The following is a 26,424-nucleotide window of genomic DNA, read 5'->3' on the forward strand; positions in this document are numbered from 1 at the left end:
TTAAGACCATCTTCTATTTTCATTTTTTCCTCTATTAACCCATCCTCCAATTCACTAACCCGTTCCTCTGCTTCTGCGACCCTGGCTGTCAGAGCCTCTAGTTTTGCCTGCATTTGGCTCATAGAATTTTTAATTTCTGTCAGATTCGCTCTCATTTCTGTCCTTAGGGATTCTATATTCTCAGTAACCTTTTCGTTAATAGTTTTTTCAATTCTACTCATCATTTTGACCATCGTTACTCTGAATTTCATTTCTGATAATTTGGTTACATCCATATCCATTATTTCTGTGGCAGAGGCCATAGACTCACTGTCTTTTCTTTCCTGGGGGGGGCTTCTCCTTCTTGTCATTCTGATGAGGAGAAGTTGCGGGGTTGTCCAGAGCCCAAATTATTGACTGGGTCCCAGGCCGTGCCCCTTGTTTTATAGGGATCTTAGGGATGTGGGCTTCTTCTTTAAAGATTTTATTTATTTATTTATGTGGCAGCCAACCAGCGAGAGAGGGAACAGAAGCAGGGGAGTGGGAGAGGAAGAAGCAGGCTCCCAGTGGAGGAGCCCGATGAGGGATTCCTTTCCGGAACGCCGGGATCACGCCCTAAGCCGAAGGCAGGCGCTCAATGACTGCGCCACCCAGGCGCCCGCGTTGTGGGCTTCTTGATTTTTCAGCCTGCCTTCTGTGTTCTGGGGGAGGGGCCTGCCGCGCCGATACTCAGGCAGCCATGTTTGGGTAGAGTCTCCGTGTCCCCTGCGAGGGGGGATGGGGATGGGCACTCCCTGAGCCGGTATTTCCAGGCTTTTGTTCTCTGGCGGCTTTCCCTGGCGGTTTGCTGTGCCTCTTCTGAGAGTCAGAGCAGCAGCGGCCAAATTTCAGCCTCTGTCACAGAACGGAGGGATTGCGGCCCGTTCTCTACTAATGTTCTGGCCACTTTAACTCTGTTACTGTTGGTGCTGCTCAACCCTGCAGCATCCCGGGATGTGCGCCCCACACCCGGCGTCCCAGCCCTCACTTCCAGGGCCGGCGCGTCTCTGTCCTTTGTGTTTCTAATGCCGCCAGCCGCCAGCCGCCCCGCGCGCGCTCCCGGATCTCCTGGTCTCAGTCTGGATCCAGTGAGCGCACCGGGATTCCGGTGTTCCGCGAGATGCCTGGTGGCGCGCGCACCCGGCTCACGGTCTCAGTCTGCTGTTTTGCGGGTGCCGTCCGCGAGCCCCGCCCGCTCTCCTGTGCAAGTGGCTACCGCTTCCCGGCGCCTGAACATGGCGGCTCCCTCCCCCTTCCGTTTATCTTCCGATATCTGTGCACAGTTTCATGGCTCCCCGCTTCGTACCTCAATACTCAGCGCTGGAGATATTCATTTGTAGAGATCCAGATGCGTCTTCCTGCGTCTCAGGCTGGTTCCGTGGTTGTTTAGGCTGGTCTGGTACCTATCCAGCTCGACTCAGGGGACCGGCTGAAAAAGGTGTCTCCTACTCCTCCGCCATCTTAACTCCCCCGAGATATTATGTCTTTTAAAGCTTCCCTGGTATGCTGCCCAGAGCAATCTACACTTTCAGTGCAATCCCTATCAAAATACCATTGACATTTTTCACAGAGCTGGAACAAACAATCCTAAAATTTGTATGAAACCAGAAAAGACCCCGAGTCACCAGGGGAAGGTTGAAATAGAAAACCAAAGCTGGGGCATCATGATGCCTGACTTCAAGCTATATTACAAAGCTGTGATCATCAAGACAGCATGGTATTGGCACAAAAACAGACACATAGATCAGTGGAACAGAATAGAGACCCCAGAAATGGACCCTCAATTAATCTTTGACAAAGCAGGAAAAAATATCCAGTGTAAAAAAGACAGTCTCTTCAGTAAATGGTGCTGGGAAAATTGGACTGCCACATGCAGAAGAATGAAACTGGACCATTCTCTTACACCATACACAAAGATAAACTCAAAATGGATGAAACACCTCAATGTGAGACAGGAATCCATCAAAATGATAAGGAGAACATAGGCAGTAACCTCTTCAACATCAGCCACAACAACTTCTTTCAAGACACGTCTCCATACGTTACTTTGGAATTAACTTAACCAGAGACGTAAAGGACCTATATTCTAGAAACTATAAATCACTCTTGAAAGACATTGAGGAAGACATAAAAAGATGGAAAGATATTCCATGCTCATGGATCGGAAGAATTAACATAGTTAAAATGTCCATGCTACCCAGAGCAATCTACACTTTTTTTTTTTTTAAAGATTTTATTTATTTATGTGACAGAGAGACAGCCAGCGAGAGAGGGAACACAGCAGGCGAGTGAGAGAGGAAGAAGCAGGCTCCCAGCGGAGGAGCCCGATGTGGGACTCGATCCCGGAACGCCGGGATCATGCCCTGAGCCGAAGGCAGACGCTTAACAACTGCGCTACCCAGGCGCCCTGCAATCTACACTTTCAATGCTATCCCGATCAAAATACCGAGGACGTTTTTCAAAGAACTGGAACAAATAGTCCTTAAATTTGTATGGAAACAGAAAAGGCCCCGAATCTCCAAGGAACTGTTGAAAAGGAAAAACAAAGCTGGGGGCATCACAATGCCGGATTTCAAGCTGTACTACAAAGCTGTGATCACAAAGACAGCATGGTACTGGCACAAAAACAGACACATAGACCAATGGAACAGAATAGAGAGCCCAGAAATGGACCCTCTCGGCTCTTTGGGCAACTAATATTTGATAAAGCAGGAAAAAACATCCGGTGGGAAAATTCTCTTCAATAAATAGTGCTGGGAAAATTGGACAGCTACATGCAAAAGAATGAAACTTGACCACTATCTCACACCATACACAAAAATAAACTCCAAATGGATGAAAGACCTCGATGTGAGACAGGAATCCATCAAAATTCTAGAGGAGACCATAGGCAGCAACCTCTACGACATCGGCCAAAGCAACCTTTTTCATGATACATCCCCAAAGGCAAGAGAAACAAAAGATAAAATGAATTTATGGGACTTCATCAAGATTAAAAGTTTCTGCACAGCCAAGGAAACAGTCAGAAAAACTAAGAGGCAGCCCACGGAATGGGAGAAGATATTTGCAAATGACACTACAGATAAAGGACTGGTATCCAAGATCTACAAAGAACTTCTCAAACTCAATACACGAGAAACAAATAAACAAATCAAAAAATGGGCAGAAGGTATGAACAGACACTTTTCCAATGAAGACATACAAGTGGCTAACAGACACATGAAAAAATGTTCAAAATCATTAGCCATCAAGGAAATTCAAATCAAAACCACACTGAGATACCACCTTACGCCAGTTAGAATGGCAAAAATAGACAAGGCAAGAGACAACAATTGTTGGAGAGGATGTGGAGAAAGGGGATCCCTCCTACATTGTTGGTGGGAATGCCAGTTGGTACAGCCACTCTGGAAAACAGTGTGGAGGTCCCTTAAAAAGTTAAAAATTGAGCTACCCTATGATCCAGCCATTGCACTACTGGGTGTTTACCCCAAAGATACAGACGTAGTGAAGAGAAGGGCCATATGCACCCCAATGTTCATAGCAGCAATGTCCACAATAGCTAAATCGTGGAAGGAGCGGAGATGCCCTTCAACAGATGACTGGATTAAGAAGTTGTGGTCCATATATACAATGGAATATTACTCAGCTATCAGAAAGAACGAGTTCTCAACATTTGCTACAACATGGACGGCACTGGAGGAGATAATGCTAAGTGAAATAAGTCAAGCAGAGAAAGACAACTATCATATGATTTCTCTCATCTATGGAACATAAGAACTAGGATGATCAGTAGGGGGAGAAAGGGATAAAGAAAGGGGGGGTAATCAGAAGGGGGAATGAAGCATGAGAGACTATGGACTATGAGAAACTAACTGAGGGCCTCAGAGGGGAGGGGGGTGAGGGAATGGGATAGGCCGGTGATGGGTAGTAAGGAGGGCACGTATTGCATGGTGCACTGGGTGTTATACACAACTAATGAATCATCGAGCCTTACTTCGGAAACTGGGGATGTACTGTATGGTGACTAACATAATATAATAAAAAATCATTAAAAAAAAAAAGACAGGTCTCCAAAGGCAAGGGAAACAAAAGGACTTCATCAAGATAAAAAGTTTCTGCAAGGCAAAGGAAACAGTCATCAAAACAAAGAGGCAACACACAGAATGGGAGAAGATAATTTGCAAATGAAAGTACAGATAAAAGGCTGGTATCCAAGATCTATAAAGAACTTCTCAAACTCAATACACGAGAAACAAATAATCAAATCAAAACATGGGCAGAAGATATGAACAGACACTTTTCCAATGAAGACATATAAATGGTTAACAGACACATGAAAAAATGTTCAAAATCATTAGCCATCAGGGAAATTAAAATCAAAACCACACTGAGATACCATCTTATGCCAGTTAGAATGGCAAAAATTGACAAGGCAAGAAGCAACAAATGTTGCAGAGGATGTGGAGAAAGGGGAACCCTCTTACAGTGTTGGTGAGAATGCAAGCCACTTTGGAAAACAGTGTGGAGGTCCCTAAAAAAGTTAAAAATTGAGCTACCCTATGACCCAGCCATTGCACTACTGGGTATTTACCCCAAAGATACAGACGTAGTGAAGAGAAGGGCCATATGCACCCCAATGTTCATAGCAGCATTGTCCACAAAAAACTGTGAAAGGAGCTGAGATGCCCTTCAACAGACGAATGGATAAAGAAGATGTGGTCCATTTATACAATGGAATATTACTCAGCTATCAGAATGATTACCCAACATTTGCAGCAATATGAATGGGACTGGAGAAGATTATGCTAAGCGAAATAAGTCAAGCAGAGAAAGACACTTATCGTATGGTTTTATTCATTTATGGAACGTAAGAAATAGGGAGATCAGATCAATAGGAGAAGGAAGGGAAGAATGAAGGGGGGATAAACAGAAGGGGCAATGAACCACGAGAGACTATGACTCTGGGAAACAAACTGAGGGTTTCAGAGGGGAGGGGTGTGGGAGATTGGGATAGGCCCATGATGGGTATTAAGGAGGGCACGTATGGCATGGAGCACTGGGTGTTATACGCAAACAATGAATCATGGAACACTACATCAAAAACTAATGATGTACTGTATGGTGACTAACGTAACATATTAAAAAATTTTTAAAAAATGAACTTTTGGGTCTTCTTCAATATAAAATCCTCTGCACAGCAAAGGAAACAAGTCAACAAAACTAAGAGGCAACCCACGGAATGGGAGAAAATATTTGCAAATGACATAACGGATAAAGGTCTGGTATCCAAGATCTATAAAGAACTTCTCAAACTCAACACCCAAAATACAAATAATCCAGTCAAGAAAAGGGCAGAAGATATCAACAGACACTTCTCCAAAGAAGACATACAAATGGCTAACAGACACATGAAAAAATGTTCAACATCACTAGCCAGCAGGAAAATTCAAATCAAAACCACAATGAGATACCACCTTACACCAGTTAGATGGCAAAAATTAACAAGGCAGGAAACAACAAATGTTGTCGAGGATGTGGAGAAAGGGGAACCCTCCTACACTGTTGGTGGGAATGCAAACTGGTACAGCCACTCTGGAAAACAGTATGGAGGTTCCTCAAGACGTTAAAAATAAAGCTATCCTATGACCCAGCAATTGCACTACTAGGTATTTACCCTAAAGATACAGAGGTAGTGAAAAGAAGGGGCACATACATATTCACAGCAGCAATGTCCACAATAGCTAAACTGTGGAAGGAGCCGAGATGCCCTTCAACAGATGAACGAATAAAGAAGGTGTGGTTCACATATACAACGGAATATCACTCAGTCATCAGAAAGGATGAATACCTACCATTTGCATCGACATGGATGGAACTGGAGGGAATTATGATAAGTCAAGCAGAGAAAGACAATTATCATATGGTTTCACTTATATGTGGAATGTAAGGAATAGTGAGGAGGACCATAGGGGAAGGGAGGGAAAACTGAAGGGGAAGAAATCAGAGAGGGAGACAACCATGAGAGACTCTGGACTCCAGGAACCAAAGTGAGGGTTACAGAAGGGAGGGGGTGAGGGGTTGGGGTAACCTGGTGATGGGTATTAAGGAGAGTACGTGTTGTGATGAGCACTGGGTGTTATATGCAACTAATGAATCGTTGAACACTACATCAAAAACTATTGATGTACTATATGTTGGCTAACTGAACATAATAATAAGAAGAAAATAATAAAGCTCCCCTGGTGATTCCGATGTGCAAAAAGGGTTAAAAAGAGTAGAGCATTAAAATCACTGAAGTTTACCTAATGTGTAATCAATCTAATTAACACAGTATCGTGTTGAGATGAACTTATTTTGAATATAGGGTAAAAGATGACTATAAAACAAGGAACAGACTCTTAACTCTAGAGAACAAACTGATGATTACCAGAGGGGAGGTGGGTAGGGGGATGGGTTAAATAGGTGATGGGAATTAAGGAGTGCATTTGTTGTGATGAGTACCAGTGAGGTATGGAGGTGTTGAATCTCTCTACTGTACACGTGAAACTAGTATAACACTGTATGTTAACTAACTGGAATTTAAATAAAAACTTTAAGACAGTAATGAACAGTTCAGGCTTTCTCTCCTTTAATAAGGTTTTGTAATTCAGCACTCTGGATATTTCTGAGGAACTAGAGAAAGGGCTGGAGGAACATCTGATGTTGCATTTGATGATCTCCAAGGCCCCTAGCTTTGTATCAGCTGTCTTTGGGTTTCAGTCCAAATCACTGCTTCTGAGATTCATGTTCTAGATGTCCCTGGAGAGCATTCATGCCCTTTTCCTTTCTTTTGCTTTTTTGTCCTCAGCATCATATGGGTACACTCAGACACAGGAGCCATCTTTTGTCACACTTTATTATTACACCTTGCCAAAAACATGCCCTATGCTCACTCCCACCCTGATGATGGCATTTTCACTGCCGTGTTAATCATGACATCTCTAGGAACACAGATGCCAACTCCCACAACCACCATCCAACTCCATTTACCGCTTTCCTGGCATTCGCAAGGATTCTCAGAACCTGCTCAGGTTATCCCAGCACTTCCAATTCCATTTTACTTTTTTTCCCCATAGTACTTAACGCGGTATAATACATTTTAAAATTTGTTTGACTGCCTGTATCCTTAAGCTAGAATATATACTCCATGAGGACAGGGATCTTTTTGTTTGCTTTCCTCTTGTTCTTCAGTGTTTTGATTATTAGGTATTGTGTGAATAGCCATGGGCACAAAAACCGTGGATCCATAACACATATACTGTTGTATAAACTGAGTTTTATACTTAGAGTTTTGATGCCATTACACATTCTTCTATACCTCATTTTAATTTTTTATTTTTATTAATATTTTGTATGAGTATAGTTGACACACATTGTTACATTGGTTTCAGATGTATGATATACTAATTCAGCTTCTCTACATGTTATGCTGTGCTCACCAGAAGTGTAGTGTTGGAGGGAAAGGGGGTGGGGAATACTGGACTGATTTTATTGAGTAGAAGAGAGAGGATGAGATCTTGTGAATAAGTGGAAGGAACTAGAGGTTATTATTCTAAACAAGTCAGACAAACAAAAATACCATATGATTTCACTCATATGTGGAATTTGAGAAACAAAACAGATGAACATTGGGGAAGGGAAGGAAAAATAAAAGAAGAAACAAAACAGATGAACATTGGGGAAGGGAAGGAAAAATAAAATAAGATGAAAACAGGGATGCAAACCATAAGAGACTCTTAACTCTAGGAAACAGCATTGCTGGAGGGGAGGTCGATTGGGGGTTGGGGTAATTGGGTGATGGGCATTAAAGAAGGCACTTGATGTGGTGAACACTCGGTGTTTTATGCAACTGATGAATCACTAAATTCTACCCCTGAAACTAATTATACAGTATATGTTACCTGAACTGAATTTAAATCAATTAAAAAAAATCTTTACAGCAAGGGAACACTTTATTAAGAACAAAACATCAGCAATGTCCACAGAAGGGAAGTTATAGAAGGTTTTTTAAGGGCTAACTCTTAGGTTTACAAATTCGGTGATCTTTTGAAAATGGGCCATGAATAGGCACTGGGTTAATGGGCAGGTGGCAATCACTTTTAATTGGCTTGGGACCACAGAGTGGGGCAATCAGTGTTTCTTTTCTCTCTTTAGATCTGAGTTCTGAAACTTTTGTGGTCTTCTCTTTTCAGAGTAGATTATAGTTTGCTTTTGCTTATTTTGCAGACTGCTAATTTTCTGGTAGGTAGAATTGTGAACTTGATTTTCTATTCTCAGGCTTAGTTTCGGTCATCCTCTGGTTGAGACTAAGGACCAATGATTTTGATGGTGATCAGTCCAGATCTACACTGCTGTTTGAGTTTTTTTTTTTATAGTATCGATCATAATTTCTGTTTAAACAAGTGCTATTTTGTCTTGTTGCTTCTACTGAATAGTTGTTTGTTAGATCATTTGATGAGATGGCAGCTGCATGTCAGCATTTAAGATGGATCGCACACATTTGAACACTTCACAGTTTGTAAGGCACTTCTAAGACTGGAGCAAAGCAAGCCTAAATTAAAGCTAGAGAGCAGATCCCATTCCTAATCTGAATGGCCCACAGAATGAGATATGGCTATATTAACCAAATCACCTCACCTTATGATTGATTGATTGATTGATTAGATTTTATTTATCAGAGAGAGAGAAAGAGGACAAGCAGGGGGAGGGGCAGAGGGAGAGGGAGAAGCAGACTCCCCGCTGAGCAGGGAGCTCACTGCTGGGCTTGATCCCGGGACCCTGGGATCATGACCCAAGCCGAAGGCAGATGCTCAACTGATTGAGCCACCTAGGTGCCCCAGATTTCTTTGCATTTCTTATAGTAATATTAAAGATACCAAAATAGTTTGTAGAGGTACAAGTTCAAATTCTTTCCTTAAAATTCCACATGTTCTGCCTTGAGAGGCATATTTATGCAATGTTTTAATTATGAAGCTGTAAAATACATTTTATTATTTGGTAGGACAGGGCAAGCCATCCCACTACTCATTTTTCTTCATTACTAAGTTTTTGGTAATGTTATGATATTAAACTTTCCTATTTAAGAGCATGGCATTTCTTTCCAATGGGTTATAAAAGGAACTGATTTAAGTCTTATTTTATGCCTCCCAAGAAAATTTTGTGATTTTCTTCGGAGAGCCAGAACATAATTTGTATGTGTTTATAGTTTTGGTTAATGTTATCCTTAAAATAATTTTCCTTATATTTTCTTATTTTTAAACAGCTTTATTGAAGTCTAGTGTGTCTTAGTTCAAGCTGCTGTAACAAATTACCATTGACTGGTTGGCTTACAAAAACAAACCTTTCTCACGGTTTTGGAGGCTGGGATGGTGTCTGGTGAGAGCGCGTTTCCTGGTTTGCAGATAGCCATTTTCTCCTTGTCTCCTCACAGGTCAGGGAGAGGGCTGGAGAGCTCTCGAGCCTCTTTTATAAGGGCACTAATCTCATTCATGAAGGCCCCACCCTCATGACCTAATGACCTCCCAAAGGCTTCACCTCCTAATACCGTTATATTGGTGTCTTGTGCTGGTCTCAGCCCTATAGATAGTGACGCTATCAAACCACGGGGGCACTCACCTGGGCCCAGACTACTTGTGGCAGCTCTTAACATATTTCCCCCTTAGAAATGATGTTGTGGCTAGACTGGCCTTTGTCGCTCTTACTATGCATGCAAAATGTGCCTCAGCAAAAACCATTGGAGAACTTTGAAAAACAAGGTTTATGACTCACGGGTTCTACAGGGTATGCCCAAGGGCCATGCAGTGAGGTCTTTGCTAGAGACAAGATCCTTTATTAGGATGAAGGGTAGGGTGCCTAGGTGTCTAGGGATCACTCTTTAGTGGTGAATTTAAAACATGACAGCTGGAATTACAGCTCAGGGAGAGAAAAAGCAAGGTCACTCAGGTGGTCAGTCATCTAGGTTCCTGAGGACTTTCTAAAAGGGAAACTTCATGGGTGGGGTGGCCTGGCTCTTTATCTAGTTGCATAGCCAGCAGTGTGTTTATTTGAGATGGGTGGCTCAGCAATCATAAGTTTGATATCAGTCATTTACATTTTAATCCAAAAAAGCTAATTATCAGGCACTCACACAACAATTGGAAGTTAGGGTTTCAACATATGAATTTTGGGAGAGCACAAACATTCAGCCCATAACAAATTAATATAGAAACTGCATATTTAATGGGTACAATCTGATGAGATTGGATGTATGCAAACACCTGTGATGGCAACACAGTCAAGGTAACAGACATATTAGCAGCTCCCAGAGTTTTCTTGCAATCTTTTGTTTTTGTTTCTGTTTTCTTTTGTGCTAAGAACAGTTCACATTGGATCTACCCTCTTAACAAAATTTCACGTTCAAAATACTGTATGGTTAGCTTTAAGCGCCTTGTCATACAGCAGACCTCTAGAATTTACTCATCTGGCATAGTTGAAACTTCATACCCATTGAACAACCATTCCTGATCCCCCCCCACTCTCAGCCTCAAGCAATCACTGTCATATTCTGTGTTTCTACGAGCTTGACTATTTTAGATACTTCATATAAGTCTATTGTGCAGTATTTTTTTTCTGTGATTGGCTTATTTCCCTTAGTATAATGTCCTTCAGTTCCAACCATGTTGTTGCTAATGGCAGGATCTCCTTCTTTCTAAAGGTTGAATAATATTCTGCTGTATGTATATACCATATTTAATCAGTAAAATCTGTTGGGATTTCTAATCAAGAGAGTGGACAGTTCTGTCTTCTGCACAGTGATCGTTTCAATGTAACATGATGTTTCATGTTTTCAAGCTTTTTCTCTATCTTTATTTTTTCTTGTCAGTTCTATTGCATTGGCTAAAATTTTCATGGCATGTTGTTGATCAAGATGATAAAAGTCATCCTTACATCTTATGTTTAATGTTTCACAGTTGGGATGAATACAACTAGAAAGTGGTGTAACTGGGCATCAGCCTCCGGCATGAATCTAAAACCTGTACTCTCTACTTTTTTCTATAATAACTTGCTGTTAGGGAGCAGAGATGGTGGAACTATTTTATTCATTCATTCATTCATTCATTCATTTACTTCTTATTAAAAATTCTATTTATTTTAGAGAGAGAGCATGCATGAGCATGGGGAGGGGCAGAGGGAGAGGGAGAGAGAGAATCTCAAGCAGACTCTGTGCTGAGCATGGACCCCGACATGGGCCTTGATCTCACGACCCTGAGACCATGACTTGAGCCAAAACCAAAAGTTGGAGGCTTAACCAATTGAACCATCCAGACACCCCTCATTTATTTATTTATTTTATTAAAATGATCTCAGCCCCCCCCCCAGCTTGCACACGTGCTCACTCTCTCAAAATAAAATAAAATAAAATAAAATAATAAAATGATCCCAACCCTTTTAGAGGCAGGCATTAATAAAACTTCACCTTTCAATTAAGTATACCTATTTTCTTTTTTTTATTACAAAATAAATACTTAATGGCCAGTTAATTTTATGATCTGTGTTGTGGTTATAAGATAAACATTACTGACTTTTCTCTCTACAGCTTCTTTTATTAACGCTGTTGTAATATTATAAATAACATATGCAATATATACAATATTATAATCTGATGTTCTTCTTATTCCTTCCTATTTCAGTGCTGCATGATTACCCCAAAATTTAGTGATTTAAAAGAATAATCTATTATTATCTCTCATGTGTATGTGGGTCGACAGGCTCAGCTGTGTGGTTTGTGCTCAGAGACTCTCAGGCACTTGGAGTCAGATGGGCCAGGTGGCTCACGCATCCTGCTGACCAGCGATGCTGGCTGTTGTCTGGGAGCTCAGTTTGAGAGCCTCCATCGACTTCTCTGTGTGGCTTGGGCTTCTTGTAGTATGTTAACTGGGTCCAAAGTGGCCAGGCCAGTTAAGTGCTATGCATGGAATTGGCATGGTATCCCTTTTGCAGTATTTTATTGATCAGAAGAGTCACAGGACCCATCCAATTTCAAAGCACAAGAGGTTCTCAACCAGAGGCAATTTTGCTCCCCAGGGAGAATGTGTAGAAACATTTCGATTGCATTACTGAGGGAGGAGGATGTGCTCCTGGCATGCCAGAGTAGAGGCTAACGGTGCTGCTAAACAGCCTGACGTGCACAGCACAGCCCCCACAACAAGAATTATCTTACCCAAAATGTTAATAATACCAAGGCTGGGAAACCCTGACTATAGAGATCCCGCCTCTTGTTGAGGGAGTAGCAGGATCACATTGCAGGAGAGCTTGTGGGATGGGAGATCTTGTGGCTGTCATTGGAAAATACAATTTACCACACTCTCCTTCCTCTCTTTTATGTTTTCTTTTTTTTTTTTTTTTAAAGATTTTTTATTTATTTATTTGACAGAGAGAGACAGCCAGCGAGAGAGGGAACACAAGCAGGGGGAGTGGGAGAGGAAGAAGCAGGCTCACAGCGGAGGAGCCTGATGTGGGGCTCGATCCCAGGACTCTGGGATTACGTCCTGAGCCAAAGGGCAGACGCTTAACTGCTGTGCCACCCAGGCGCCCCTCTTTTATGTTTTCTATCCTCTTTATGTTTTACTGCTTTGCCTTGGTTTCCCTAAGAGTACATTTAAGATTCTAGGTTTTACAGTGAGTTTCTACTGCTTGATATTGACTGATGTTGGGAAATTCTTATTTGGTCCAGAAGTCTCCTGTATACTTCACAGCCCTGGGCTGATGCAGACACTCTAATAAAAACCATTAGTCTTGTGGTTCAGGAGCGATTTCTGCAGAAAATCACTCCAGAAATACATGTTTATATTCAGTTAGGTTTTTGGCCTTCCCATGTTTCTGCTTGGTTCATACCAGCTATCTATGGAGCTAAAAATGTGTCCTGGCTTTTTCCTTATTACTTGAGAACTTTTATTGTCTCTTTTTGAGTCTTGTCTTGCTTGCACCAGTCCTACAGACTAGAATCTGTTGCTGGATCTCTGACTTTATGAATAGATCTTCCCTCTTGCCACCAAATCCTGATGAGTATTAGTTGGATAGAGCCAGTAGTCCTTTCCACCAAATTTCCTTGTTATCATAATCCCTTTGTTTGATGGGAATTTCTTTTTTCATGGTCTGTTGCTGTGTTTCCTTACGCCTTACTTTTGGAACCTTTCACGATTGTCTTTGACGTCCCACAGGTCTGACTAGTTTCCAGGCTGATGGTCTAATCTCACTCTTCATTTGACTCTCTGGATTACTTTCATGGGCAATTTTACCTACCCAGTACTTCCCAATTTTGCTTGATAATATAAAAAAGTTAAATGATCTCTTATTTGAAATTATATTTGGATACTCCAGTATTACTCAGATTTATTGCCGTATTTTCTTTTTTTAATGATTTTTTTTATTATATTATGTTAGTCACCATACAGTACATCCCTAGTTTTTGATGTAAAGTTCCATGATTCATTACTTGTGTATAACACCCAGTGCACCATGCAATACGTGCCCTCCTTAATACCCATCACCAGCCTATCCCATTCCCCCACCCCTCTCTCCTCTGAAGCCCTCAGTTTGTTTCCCAGAGTCCATAGTCTCTCATGTTCATTCCCCCTTCTGTTTACCCCCCCTTTCTTCTTCCCTTTCTTCTCCTACTGAACTTCCTACTTCTTATGTTCCATAAATGAGTGAAACCATATGATAATTGTCGTTCTCTGCTTGACTTACTTCGCTTCACATTATCTCCTCCAGTCCCGTCCATGTTGCAGCAAATGTTGAGAAATCGTTCTTTTTGATGGCGGAGTAATATTCCATTGTATATATGGACCACATCTTCTTAATCCAGTCATCTGTTGAAGGGCATCACGGCTCCTTCCACAATTTAGCTATTGTGGACAATGCTGCTATGAACGTTGGGGTGCATATGGCCCTTCTCTTCACTACGTCTCTATCTTTGGGGTAAATACCCAGTAGTGCAATTGCTGGATCATAGGGTAGCTCAATTTTTAACTTTTTAAGGGACCTCCACACTGTTTTCCAAATTGGCTGTACCAACTTGCATTCTCACCAACATTGTAAGAGGGTTCCCCTTTCTCCACATCCTCTCCAACATTTGTTGTTTCCTGCCTTGTCAATTTTTGCCATTCTAACTGGTGTAAGGTGGTATCTCAGTGTGGTTTTGATTTGAATTTCCCTGATGGCTAATGATTTTGAACATTTTTTCATGTGTCTGTTAGCCACTTGTATGTCTTCATTGGAAAAGTGTCTGTTCATATCTTCTGCCCATTTTTTGATTTGTTTATTTGTTTCTTGTGTATTGAGTTTGAGAAGTTCTTCGTAGATACTGGATACCAGTCTTTTATCTGTAGTGTCATTTGCAAATATCTACTCCCATTCCGTGGGCTGCCTCTTAGTTTTTTTGACTGTTTCCTTGGCTGTGCAGAAGCTTTTTATCTTGATGAAGTCCCACAAGTTCATTTTTTCTTTTGTTTCTCTTGCCTTTGGAGATGTGTCATGAAAAATGTTGCTGTGGCCGATGTCACAGAGGTTGCTGCCTATGTTCTCCTCTAGGATTTTGATGGATTCCTATCTCACATCAAGTTCTTTCATCTATTTGGAGTTTATCTTTGTGTATGGTGTGAGAGAGTGGTCAAGTTTCATTCTTTTGCATGTAGCTGTCCAATTTTCCCAGCACCATTTATTGAAGAGACTGTCTTTTTTCCACCGGATGTTTTTTCCTGCTTTATCAAAGATTAGTTGCCCAAAGAGCCGAGGGTCCATTTCTGGGTTCTCTATTCTGTTCCATTGGTCTTTGTCTGTTTTTGTGCCAGTACCATGCTGTCTTTGTGATCACAGCTTTGTAGTATAGCTTGAAATCCAGCAACGTGATGCCCCCAGCTTTGTTTTTCCTTTTCAACAATTCCTTGGCAATTCAGGGCCTTTTCTGGTTCCACACAAATTTAAGGTCTGTTTGTTCCAGTTCTTTGAAAAATGTCATTGGTATTTTGTTTGGGATGGCATTGAAAGTGTAGATTGCTCTGGGTAGCATGGACATTTTAACTGTTAATTCTTCCGATCCATGAGCATGGAATTTTTTCCCATCTTTTTGTGTCTTCTTCAATGTCTTTCAAGAGTGATTTGTAGTTTCTAGAATATAGATCCTTTATGTCTCTGGTTAAGTTAATTCTGAGATAATGTATGATTTTTGGTGCTAATGTAAATGGAATGGATCCCCTAATTTCTCTTTCTTCAGTCTCATTGTTCATGTATAGAAATGCAACTGATTTCTTTTTTTTTTTTTAAGATTTTATTTATTTATTTGACAGAGATAGAGACAGCCAGAGAGAGAGAGAACACAATCAGGGGTAGTGGGAGAGGAAGAAGCAGGCTTATAGCGGAGGAGCCTGATGTGGGGCTCGATCCCATAACACCGGAATCACACCCTGAGCCGAAGGCAGACGGTTAACTGCTATGCCACCCAGACGCCCCAGAAATTCAACTGATTTCTGAGCATTGATTTTGTGCCCCGCCACATTACTGAATTGCTCTATAACTTCTAGTAGTTTGAGGGTGGATTCTTTTGGGTTTTCCAAAAAGAATATAGAGTACCATGTCATCTGCAAAGAGAGACAAGTTTGACTTCTTCTTTGCCAATTTGGATACCTTTTATCCCTTTTTGTTGTCTGATTGCTGTTGCAAGGACTTCTAGTACTATGCTGAATAATAATGGCGAGAGTGGGCATCCTTGTCATGTTCCTGATCTTAAGGGAAAGGCTTCCAGCTTTTCCCCATTGAGAATGATAATTGCTGTATTTATTGCTGTATTTTCAACAAAGCTCTGAAAATGTCTGCTTTCCAGGCTTACAATATAATAATTATCTTTTTTTTTTTTTTTTGTTAAAGATTTTATTTATTTATTCGACAGAGATAGAGACAGCCAGCGAGAGAGGGAACACAAGCAGGGGGAGTGGGAGAGGAAGAAGCAGGCTCATAGCGGAGGAGCCTGATGTGGGTCTGGATCCCAGAACGCCGGAATCATGCCCTGAGCCGAAGGCAGACGCTTAACCGCTGTGCCACCCAGGCGCCCCCAATATAATAATTATCTTAATCAAGAATATTTTCTTGACTTCTCTCACGGGGAACTTGCCAGTTAACATACATTTTTTGTCTTTAATACTTGGAGAATGAACATCCTATTCTTAGTTCTTCACTGATTTTGTTCCACTGTGGAAAAAGAGTACGGAACGATAATAAAGATGGTCTTAGCCACTTGGGTCTATTCTGTCCACCCATTAACTGTGAGATAATAATGGATATTTGTATTCCATATTCTCTGATTTTTTCCCCCTTTCTAGACATAGTTCCTTCTTCTTTCTGTTGTTTAGATACCATTTGGATCAATTGTATGTGAATAATCTTTTTGTTAATTATTAACTATAAATGTTACTTTGATAGTGCATAATTTATTTATAAAACTTAAATTATTATAATTTTATAATAATTTAAACTTAAACTTTAAACTTAAATTTTTATAAAACTTATAAAACTTAAACCAGCCACATTTTCAAAAAAATGTTCTATTAAAAATGATAAAGTCTTAACCAACAATGCTGTATTTTAAGCATTCAATATTATTTTTCCCTAAAAAATAAATACCTAAAAAAATAAACACCAAAAAAGGGCAGATATGCTAGATTTTTCTTTTCTGATCTTTTCTGGGTAGTGTTCTCAACTTCTTTCTGCTTACAACCGAAGCATAAAGAGGACATTTACGTGGCTATGGGGGAAGTGGGATGGTGCAGGAAGCTGCATGATTTCTATTTTCTCTCTCTCTCTCTTTTTTTTTTTTTGAAGATTTTACTTATTTATTTGACAGAGAGGGAGAGACAGCAAGAGAGGGAACATAAGCAGGGGGAGTAGAAGAGGAAGAAGCAGCCTCCCCGTGGAGCAGGGAGCCTGACACGGGGCTCAATCCCAGGACCTGGGGTCCTGGGATCATGACCTGAGCCGAAGCGAGACGCCCAACGACTAACACCCCCAGGTGCCCCGATTTCCATTTCCTAAATAGAAAAATATTTTTTTCCTTACTAGTTGTCTCTTTATCTGCACTGTCTTTCTTTTATTTTTTGGAAGAAACCATCTTCACACTTCTTCACTCAATCTAATTGATCACTTAACTCAGTCCTGTGTGTGCGAACTGGTCCTTTCTATTCAGATCTTCCCTTAGCATCACTGGGGCAGATAAATATAAATTCGGATAGAATGTGAACTGTTCCACCTAAACTATACTACTTACCCCCCAACCAAGATTATTCTCTATTTGACATAAAGTATTTTTAAACCAGTATCTTTAGAAACCTTTGAAAGGTTACTAAAACAAATTCATAAATGCTTTTTCAAAAGTTTTCTGCATTGGCTCTTCTTTTTCATTTGAGTATTCACCTTAGCCAAGGATGTGATGTGACACTGTTTAGGATGGGTCTGAGTCAGAACATGATTGATATCGATAGTTGTCCTTTTTACATAATACCCACATGCAGCAGAATATTCTAATTAGGAAGAGCATGGTAGATACTCATCTAAAAATCTTAAAGATTATTGATTATTTCTGCAATTTGTTGCTAGATTTTAGAATGAGTATTTAAAAAATTGGTATCAGAGTTAATATCAGTCTGCAGGTTAAGTTCTTGCACAAAAATTTATGCCCACAAGGTAATTCTATAGCATGTGGTTAATAGTCCTGAATTGAAAATATTTTCACTCTTGGTAATAATTTTCTTTTGAAACATAACTGATAGAAATTTCTATATTCTGAAGATGAATAAATTATACCTAAACCTGTGTCAGAAGCATTAGTGGCTAAAATGAAGCAGGTTAAAAATCTGTTTTCCTTGATTATGACTTAAATATATTGTTTTGAGAAATAACATATTGTTTATTATAATAACAATAATAGCACATCCAAGCTGATGTAGTAATAGTTGTACAAATCATTCTTAGCCTCAACTTTATGTTCCAGGAATTTATCTGTAGATTTCTTAAGTTTATCTCTGCTAATATTAGTTATTGTCTCATTAACAAACATAAAATTCTTTGTAAAAGGACAGTGAATTGCTTAATCCAAAATATGACTATTTGGTTTTGTTTTTTAATTTTTAAAGATTTATTTATTTATTTGAGAGAGAGAGAGAGCATGCATGTGAGAGTGAGTGGAGGGGCAGAGGGAGATGGAGAGAATCTCAAGCAAACTCCCCAGTGAGCACAGAGCCTGCTGTGGGGCCCGATCTGATGACCTTTGAGATCATGACCTGAGCTGAAATCAAGAGTTGGACGCTTAATTGACTAAGCCACTCAGGCGCCTCAACTATTTAGTTTTAAAAATAATTCTTTTTGGCTTTGGTTCCTCATTCAAAGCTATTTACCAAAATATATAAGTTGAAATGATATTGCCAATCACCTATTGATATCATGGTTCAGTCATTCAGTTAATACCTATATATGGGCTTAAATCTATCATTTTCTGGAATATAGAGCTAGAATATTATGAAGTGGTTTCCAGAAAAGACTTAAATTTAAATAAGAATTCTGAAGACTCACTATATGCAGACCTCAAGGAATTTTTCAGTAGGGGCTAAAATCAGAGATCACGTGAGAAGCCATAAAACTTCTTACATTATCTAAATAGGGGCTTTTTGCCGTATGTGAGGAAGGAAGCAAGTTTAAGTATCTAGGAAACATCTGTGTATTTAGAAATGTAGTTATAGAGAAACATAAAGGAAATGGTACAGGCTTTGGAGTCAGTTGGGCAAGGTTTGTATCCTTAGTCTGCTTTTTATTAACTGTGTGGTCTTGGACAAGTTATTAGATAACTTTTTTTCAGAAACCTCAAGTAAGTGGGGAATATAGCTTGAGAAGAAGAGATCTAAGAAAAAAACAAGAATTGGGTGACCCTCACTGGGGCCTGTTTAAAACTGTATTCTTATTTTGGAGTAAACTTGCCTCTCTGTCCAAGGCAGAATGCAAACTAAAACCTTTTTTGGGGTTGTAGGGGATTAAGATCATGAGTGAAATAACATTAGTGGAGACCAGCTGGCACCTCCCTCATGGAGAGAACACAGTACAACCTTGGATATAGGAGCCAGGAGTGGAGGGAGGAGTAGAGGGAAAAGGATCTGTGAGCTGCAGCTTGGCACTCAGGGAAGTCTTGATGGTTCATAGTCTTGATAGGTCAGCCCCAGAGCCCATGCTGCTGGTCACTGTGCCTGGGAAACTCACTCTAATTAATGGGATTGAAAAAATTGGTAGAAAAAACCAACACTGAGGAGTTGATTGAATAGTGATTGATATGATTTGTCTTTGTCTAAGTCATAGGCAGTGGGTGGAGAGGAAATACTTTGCCCGAGATAATGTTGCTTTTGCTTTCAACACTTGAAGACTTGCCTTCAGCTTGAGGAATATTTTATTTTCTCAAGCAGCCTCCATGCCCAGTGGAGCCCAACTCAGGGCTCGATCTCATGACCCTGAGATCATGACCCAATCCGAAATCAAGAATCGGACGCCAAATCAACTGAGCCACCCAGGCGCCCCTCAAGGAATTTTTTTTTTTTTAAAGCCTGAAACTACCTCACATCTTTTTTTTTTTTTTTTAAGATTTTATTTATTTATTTGACAGAGATAGAGACAGCCAGCGAGAGAGGGAACACAAGCAGGGGGAGTGGGAGAGGAAGAAGCAGGCTCATAGTGGAAGAGCCTGATGTGGGGCTGGATCCCATAACTCCGGGATCACGCCCTGAGCCGAAGGCAGACGCTTAACCGCTGTGCCACCCAGGTGCCCCAAGGAATTTTTTTTAATGGATCTAATTTTGTGAAGTTTGGGTCTTGATCCAGCTGCCGAGTTAAAAGACAGAGGGCTTTGGGCTTTTCTTAACATTTTCTTCCGACATTCCTTTTACTCATATTTGCATTTCACAGGGTCAAGTGGCAGAAGATGTATTTAAAAATATTTTGGGAGTAGGGTAGGGTGGGTGGGAGGTCTCAAGGAGGTTTGGTTGCCATTACAATGAGTTTAGAGTTTATTTTCAGGGCAGTTCACAACCACTGAAGGTTTTTATATCCCATTATAGAACGCAGTTCTTTTAGGGAATGTGTTTTGAAAGTTGTATTAGTTTTCTATGGCTGCTGTAATAAATTCCCACAAATACCTTAAATTGATGCAAATTTATTATGTTAACAGTACCATAGGTCAGAAGTTTGACAAATTTCAATGGGCTAAAATCAAGGTGTTGTCCAGGTTGTGTTTCTTACTGGGGAGAATCTATTTCCTTACCCATTTTGGTTGTTGTCAGAATTCAGTTCCTTGTAATTATAGCACTAAAATTCCCATTTCTTTGCTGGTTGGAAGCTGAGTTTTAGTCTCAGTTTCTAGAAACTGCTCACATTTCTTGCCTTGTAGTCGCCATCTTCCATCTTCAAAACCTGCAGTGGCCGGTCAGGTCCTTCTCATGCTTTGAATCTCTACTACCTCTTCTTTTTTTTTAATTTTTTTAAAAGATTTTATTTATTTATTCGACAGAGACATAGAGACAGCCAGCGAGAGAAGGAACACAAGCAGGGGGAGTGGGAGAGGAAGAAGCAGGCTCACAGCAGAAGAGCCTTATGTGGGGCTCGATCCCATCACGCCGTGATCACGCCCTGAGCTGAAGGCAGACGCTTAACCGCTGTGCCACCCAGGTGCCCCTCTACTACCCCTTCTGTTGTCATGTCTCTCTGGCCAAATATTGTCTTCCTCTTCTACTTTTAAGGGCCCAGGTGATTACATTGGTCCCACCCACATAATCCAGGATAATATCCTTATACCAAGGTACATAAACATAATCACAGCTGCATACCTGCCTTTTTCACATAAAATAATGTATTTATGGATACTGGGGACTAGGGTGTGGACATTTTTAGGGAGCCATTATTCTGCCTAACACAAAAGTCTCTAAAGTATAGATTGTATTTTAAACTTAAGGAATAGAAAATATTGTCCAAGAATAGTGTATGGTTCTTTTCTCAGTCTACATCTGCTAGATTACTTTACCCATCCTTGTCCTGTATTCCCCAATGTCTTGGATATCCAGAATTTCTCTACCATTTCCAGATTTGAGATACCTGGAGTTCTCAGTTCTCAAGTTCTTTACCAAGTTCTCAACCAGAAGACTGGTACCCACTTTCTTGACTTTGTTAAACCCATGGTCTGTGGCCAAGCCCAATTTTTTGCCCTTCCTTCACCTCCTCTTGGCCATATCTGCCTCTGGAATCTTCTACTGCCCTGAGGTTATACTCTTTTTGGATCTAGCTGAGGTTTTCACCTTGTTCTGGAGCTGTCAGGCTTCTTGTTGGACTTGATTTATGGCAGTTGACCCTGTCCTGAAGTTCTGTTTTTTACTTCTTACCCATTACTAGCTCTCTCCCTGCAGTATGCTGCAGTCAGCACAGCAGTGAGAGAAAGCATGGGCGTTCTTAGGAGAGATTATTCCAGCACCCATGATCTTAGCACAAGTGAAAGCTTCAAAGGAAGTAGCAGGAAAATAGAAGCCAAAATCTGTTGTGATGCGATGGACCCCCCCTATAATTTTGGGGCTAAGAGCACAGGATTGAGAATCTGAATTTGGGGGTTCCATTCCAGGCTTTGATGTCTATGAGCTTTAGATAATGTTAAGTACTCTTTTTATTCTCAACTTTCTCATTTGTAAGGTGGGGATGAAAGATAACCTCAAGGGTTTGTTATGAGCATTAAATGAGATAATGGATATAACCCTAGTACAGTGTGATAAGTGCTCATTTCATGTTTTGTTCTTGGTTCTTCACATCCTGGTGGGATATGAGCAGAGACACAACCAAGGAAACACAGGCTACTGGTATGATGTATTTCCACTTGGAAATTTTATTTTGAGTTTGGAGAAAGTAGTGGCTTGTAGAGTCGATGACAAAGCCAGTGGGATGCAGAAGAAGTAGTAGGGTATCATTTTTCTTTAGTGATGCTCTCGATCCAGGGTATATATTTGTGAACATTGGTGTAGATTCCGACATCTCCTCCCATGAAGTGTCCAACCTCGATCCCCTGGAGCTTGTTTTTGCAGATCACGGTAGCGACGGCCACCTCCTACCAGAGATTGTGCAGAGAAAGGGAGACAGAGAGAGATATGATCAGAGCTTGTCACGGGAGCCCTCTTGTCCCCGACATGAATGAGCTCTGCCTAGGGGTAGCATTTTGGGTCATGAAAACACCACCGGACCAGGAGACAGGAAGCTGGAGTCATTTATCTAGCTTTGCTGTAACTAGCCTTGTTTCATCTTGAGAAAGTCAGAGAAAAACCTCTTCCGAACTCACATGTAAAATGAGTCAAACCCCATTTTTATTTGGACTGATGAAGCCAGTTTCCATTGTGAAGTTTGAATTTTTTTAAGCCCATTTGACCTGCAGCTATGAGAATAAATAATAAATCTAGCAAAGTGGAGGTGCTGCATGACACGCTTTAATGAATAAGGACACCTGTAAGGAGGGCCCATTACTGAAGGAACGATGGAGGCTTTGCTACAGCCTTATCAAATTCTCAAAACATTGTGGGAGAATGAGGGTGTTCTATTTTTTTTTTTTTACTGTCATGATTGGTTAACTAGACACATACAAGCAAATGAAAACTGAATATAGAGAAAAAGATTACCCCAAAAATTCGGCTGAAGACTTTCACAAATTTCACACATAAGGAGTTCCTGTGACGTTTTCCTTGTTCAGTTTTCTGGCACTCTTTATCAGGCATCACAGGGGCCTCCAGGTTCTGCCTTAAATCAGGATGTCTGCCTGAGGGAAGACAGGACAGAAGAAGCCTTCCAGTTCACCATTGTTATGTAGCCTGTCCAACCACTACCCTCTATTTCCACTGGTGTTTTGTGTGTATGGCTGAAGAAAAAAGGAATGCGAAAAGGGAATGATCTCGTGCATGGTTATGAGAGTTAATCCAGAAGATTTAAAAATAGCCTTTATGTCTCTTTAGGAAACAGAGTTTCCTTTCTACTCTGTGTTCAGTCTTGGAGGAGTAAGAGGTGACCTGACTCAGGTTCTCCAAGGTGTCTTCTACATGCAAAATGAGCCATATGCCAGGCTTGAGCACAGCCTCTTCAATGGGACTCGTGCCTCTTACGGGAATGGTGTGGCCTCTGTGCAGTCAGATGGCCTGGTGGCTCCAGCACCTGAAGCCTCAAGGAGGTAGTGTTGTGTCAACATCCTGGGAAGGGAGGAGCTTTGGGCTTCTGGGTGGGTCTCTTTGCTAGACCACTCGTGGTCTCTGCCCCTTCTCCTCTCCTCTCTTCTCAGCTATGTGGACATGGTGCTCTTCTGGGTTGACTGATGACTCTGATTTGCTGTGGGGGGGTACACTCACCGTTGTTGTTTTGGCTCCAGTCCAAACCTGCGAGCAGACAGACAGTGCCTGGCCGGACATTGCTGGTGGCGAGGGGAAGGGGCTGGACTTTGTTGTTGAGTCTGGCAGGTTTCGCCAGCTTAATGAGCATGAGGTCATCCTGGGGGTTGCTATGGCTGAAGTTCCAGTAGCGGATAATCTGGATGGGGTTAATTGCCTGCTCTGTGCCATCTCTGACTCTGATCCTGAAATTTCCCAGCATCACTTTCAGGTTTCTGGAGGGAGAAGGGGTTGAAAGTAATCACTGTCACCGTCACCATCATGATCATCGTCATCATTATCATTGTTGTCGTCAAAGATGACGTTGAATGTTACGGTGTGTCAGGTACTGTGCCAGTTGCTTTATCTGGAGTCTGGATTACCTCCAGACACATGGAGGCATAGAAATATTACCTTCCCTCCACTCCAGCTCCAGCCTATCCAACCGGGCATTTGCATTCTGGTGGGCGTAAGAGAATGGGATGACCTGAGCGTTGGAGCTCTGTTTGCTTCATCAGAGCCACTCAAAACCCTACTTCATCCTGCTCTCTACTTTTGGAAGATGATATATGTGGATTAAATCGATGGATTCTCCTGTCCTCTGGTCTCTCATTAGGTTTTGGTTGATAGCAAGCACCAGGCAGTAATTGGAGGGAGAAGAATGAGGTTGGACTATTCATCCTCCCAGCTACCTTCGCACAGTTGCCACACTGTGCTTCTTATCAGGCCGTCCGTTCACACAGTGCTTCCTCCCTTCCTCTCTCTCTTGCCGCCCCCCACCCTTCCCCGCTGCCTTCTTGTAACCATTCTCTCTTCTTGCCCCCTTAGTCCTAGGGGTAGTAACTGTACCTTTCCAAAACTAATCCTGGGGGCACTGAACTATTCTCCTCAATTTGTCCAATTCGAGTGTACCCTCAGTTACCTGCTAGTAACTCCCGTAAGTGTTAAGTAAGACACATTCGTATTGTCAGTAAAAAACTTGAAAACACTGAGGAGGCATGCTCTGTGGGGCGGTTTCCTCACTATGGACATTTGGAGCTGGGTGATTGTTTGAGGGCCGGCCTGTGCACTGTAGGATGTTCAGTGGCCTCCTTGCCGTGGACTCTATTTGCTAGATAGATGCCAAGAGCACAGCACCCCCTCAGTGCATTGTGACAAACTGAAAAGATCTTCAGACTTTGCCACATGTACCCTGGAAGGGAAAGTTGCCTCCATTTGAGAACCACTGATGTAGAATGAGTCACAGCTGCTTCGGGGCGGTGGGGGTGGGGGGGTTTCCCAGCACTCACGGTAAGTAGCAGTGAGCTGGGGCTAGCACCCAGTTGTTTTTGATGAGGACACCCACGCAGGGGTTGAAGTGAGACTTGAGATATACCAGATAGGGAGCATGGTCTTCTTTCTGCACAGACGAGTGAGCAGAGAAAACTGTCCCTGGGAAAATAATCAGTAGTCTAAATATATAGAACATTCTTAATAGGTAAGACATGTCCTAAGACAAATAAGATAATCAGCAGTTTCCTAGTTGAAAAGGAATGTGAACAATTTTAAAGAAGTAATTCATTGGCCAGGAAATGTGAAAATGTTTGACCCTCTTTTTCTAATAAAAATGACATACCATTTTATCTAATATTTACAATAATAATTTTTGGTTTAATGTTGATACTCTTAAAATCTGAGAAAGTACAATGGAAGAGACTCTCTTTCACTGCATGTAGGGACATGAATTGATTCTGTCTAAATGTTTGAAAAAGTTTAAATAGTGCATCAAGAGTGTATCAAGAGTATAAATAGTGCATCACCTATGACCTAATAATTTCAACCCCAAGAATCCATTCTAAAGAAATATTCAAGTGTAGACAAGGATTATGAATGTGTGCTCACTATTTATAATAGCTAAACACTGGAAATATAAATGTCCAATATACTAACGTAGGGCACTGATATGTAAAAGTACATCAACATATGGAACATCATATATATTAAAATTATATTTATAAAGAATATTAAACAACAAAGCAAATATTGATAAACTTTCATTAAGTTAATAATAATAAACATGTACATTAATCCAGTAATCCAATTGTCTAAAAACAAGCAAAGGAAAAAAATAAACCATTTAAATGCAAAAGGAAATAAAATAAAGTCTGGGGGTAAATTTAAAGTGTTAGCATGTGCTGACTGAGAGGTGGGATTATGAACAATGTTTCTTTTTTTCTACTTTTTAATATTTCCAAATTTTTCATATGAACATGTAATATTTTTTTAAATGAATGATCAAAAAAAAAAACCACAAAACCACTTCAGAAGATAGGGAGGAAGGCTGCTTGTAGTGTCAGAAATAAAGTACTGTTATTGTCTAAGCTGTCCTTGGTTCTTCCATTAATCCTTCCCAAGTCTTGGCTTACACCTCCCCACACCCTTTTATGATCACATAGAAATCCCAAAGGAAAAAAAAGTGGCATATTAATAAGGACAAGAGGCTTTGAGCTTTTGTTCTAAGTGCTTTACATGGATTTATTTAATGTTTTCATAATATCTGTATAATATAGGTAGTAATATCCCCATTTTGACAAGAGAAACTGAAGCACAGATGGGTTAATGAATTTGTCCAAGCCCACACAGCTAATGGTGATGCAACACAGGCAGTCAGGAAGTGCTGGGAAATGCCTCACCAGCCAATTCTGCCATCAGAAGGACTTTGGAAGTCAGGGAGTGCAGGGGGTAGGGCCCTTGCATTTGATCTTGTTTCTACGTTCTTCATTCCTTGCATTCGGAGTCTCTTCGCTTTTGAAGCAGGGGGGATATCAGACTTCCAAATGAGCTCTCTGTCCCTGTGACTACACTGGGACCTGCTCTGTGGGTGATGAGGCCCACATTTTGGAATCACCGCGGGGAACACGCAGTGCTGAGCCTTCTCTAAGGC

General features: G+C 41.0%; 2 protein-coding genes across 2 annotated transcripts in view; one reads left to right on the forward strand and one right to left on the reverse strand.

The window, feature by feature from the left end:
- SSBP1 (single stranded DNA binding protein 1) overlaps positions 1–26,424 on the forward strand; it is a 103,349-nt gene that overhangs the window by 59,542 nt on the left and 17,383 nt on the right. The window lies entirely within an intron of this gene.
- Positions 21,999–26,237, reverse strand: PRSS37 (serine protease 37). The gene is made up of 5 exons (XM_026512607.4): positions 26,174–26,237; positions 24,791–24,932; positions 23,484–23,737; positions 22,767–22,903; positions 21,999–22,204 (listed from the first exon to the last, which is right to left on the reverse strand). The coding sequence occupies exons 1-5, from the start codon at positions 26,235–26,237 to the stop codon at positions 22,064–22,066; spliced, it is 738 nt and encodes a 245-aa protein (XP_026368392.3). The 3' UTR covers positions 21,999–22,063.

This window comes from Ursus arctos, unplaced genomic scaffold, assembly GCF_023065955.2.
Source record: "Ursus arctos isolate Adak ecotype North America unplaced genomic scaffold, UrsArc2.0 scaffold_3, whole genome shotgun sequence".
Taxonomy (NCBI): Eukaryota; Metazoa; Chordata; class Mammalia; order Carnivora; family Ursidae; genus Ursus; species Ursus arctos.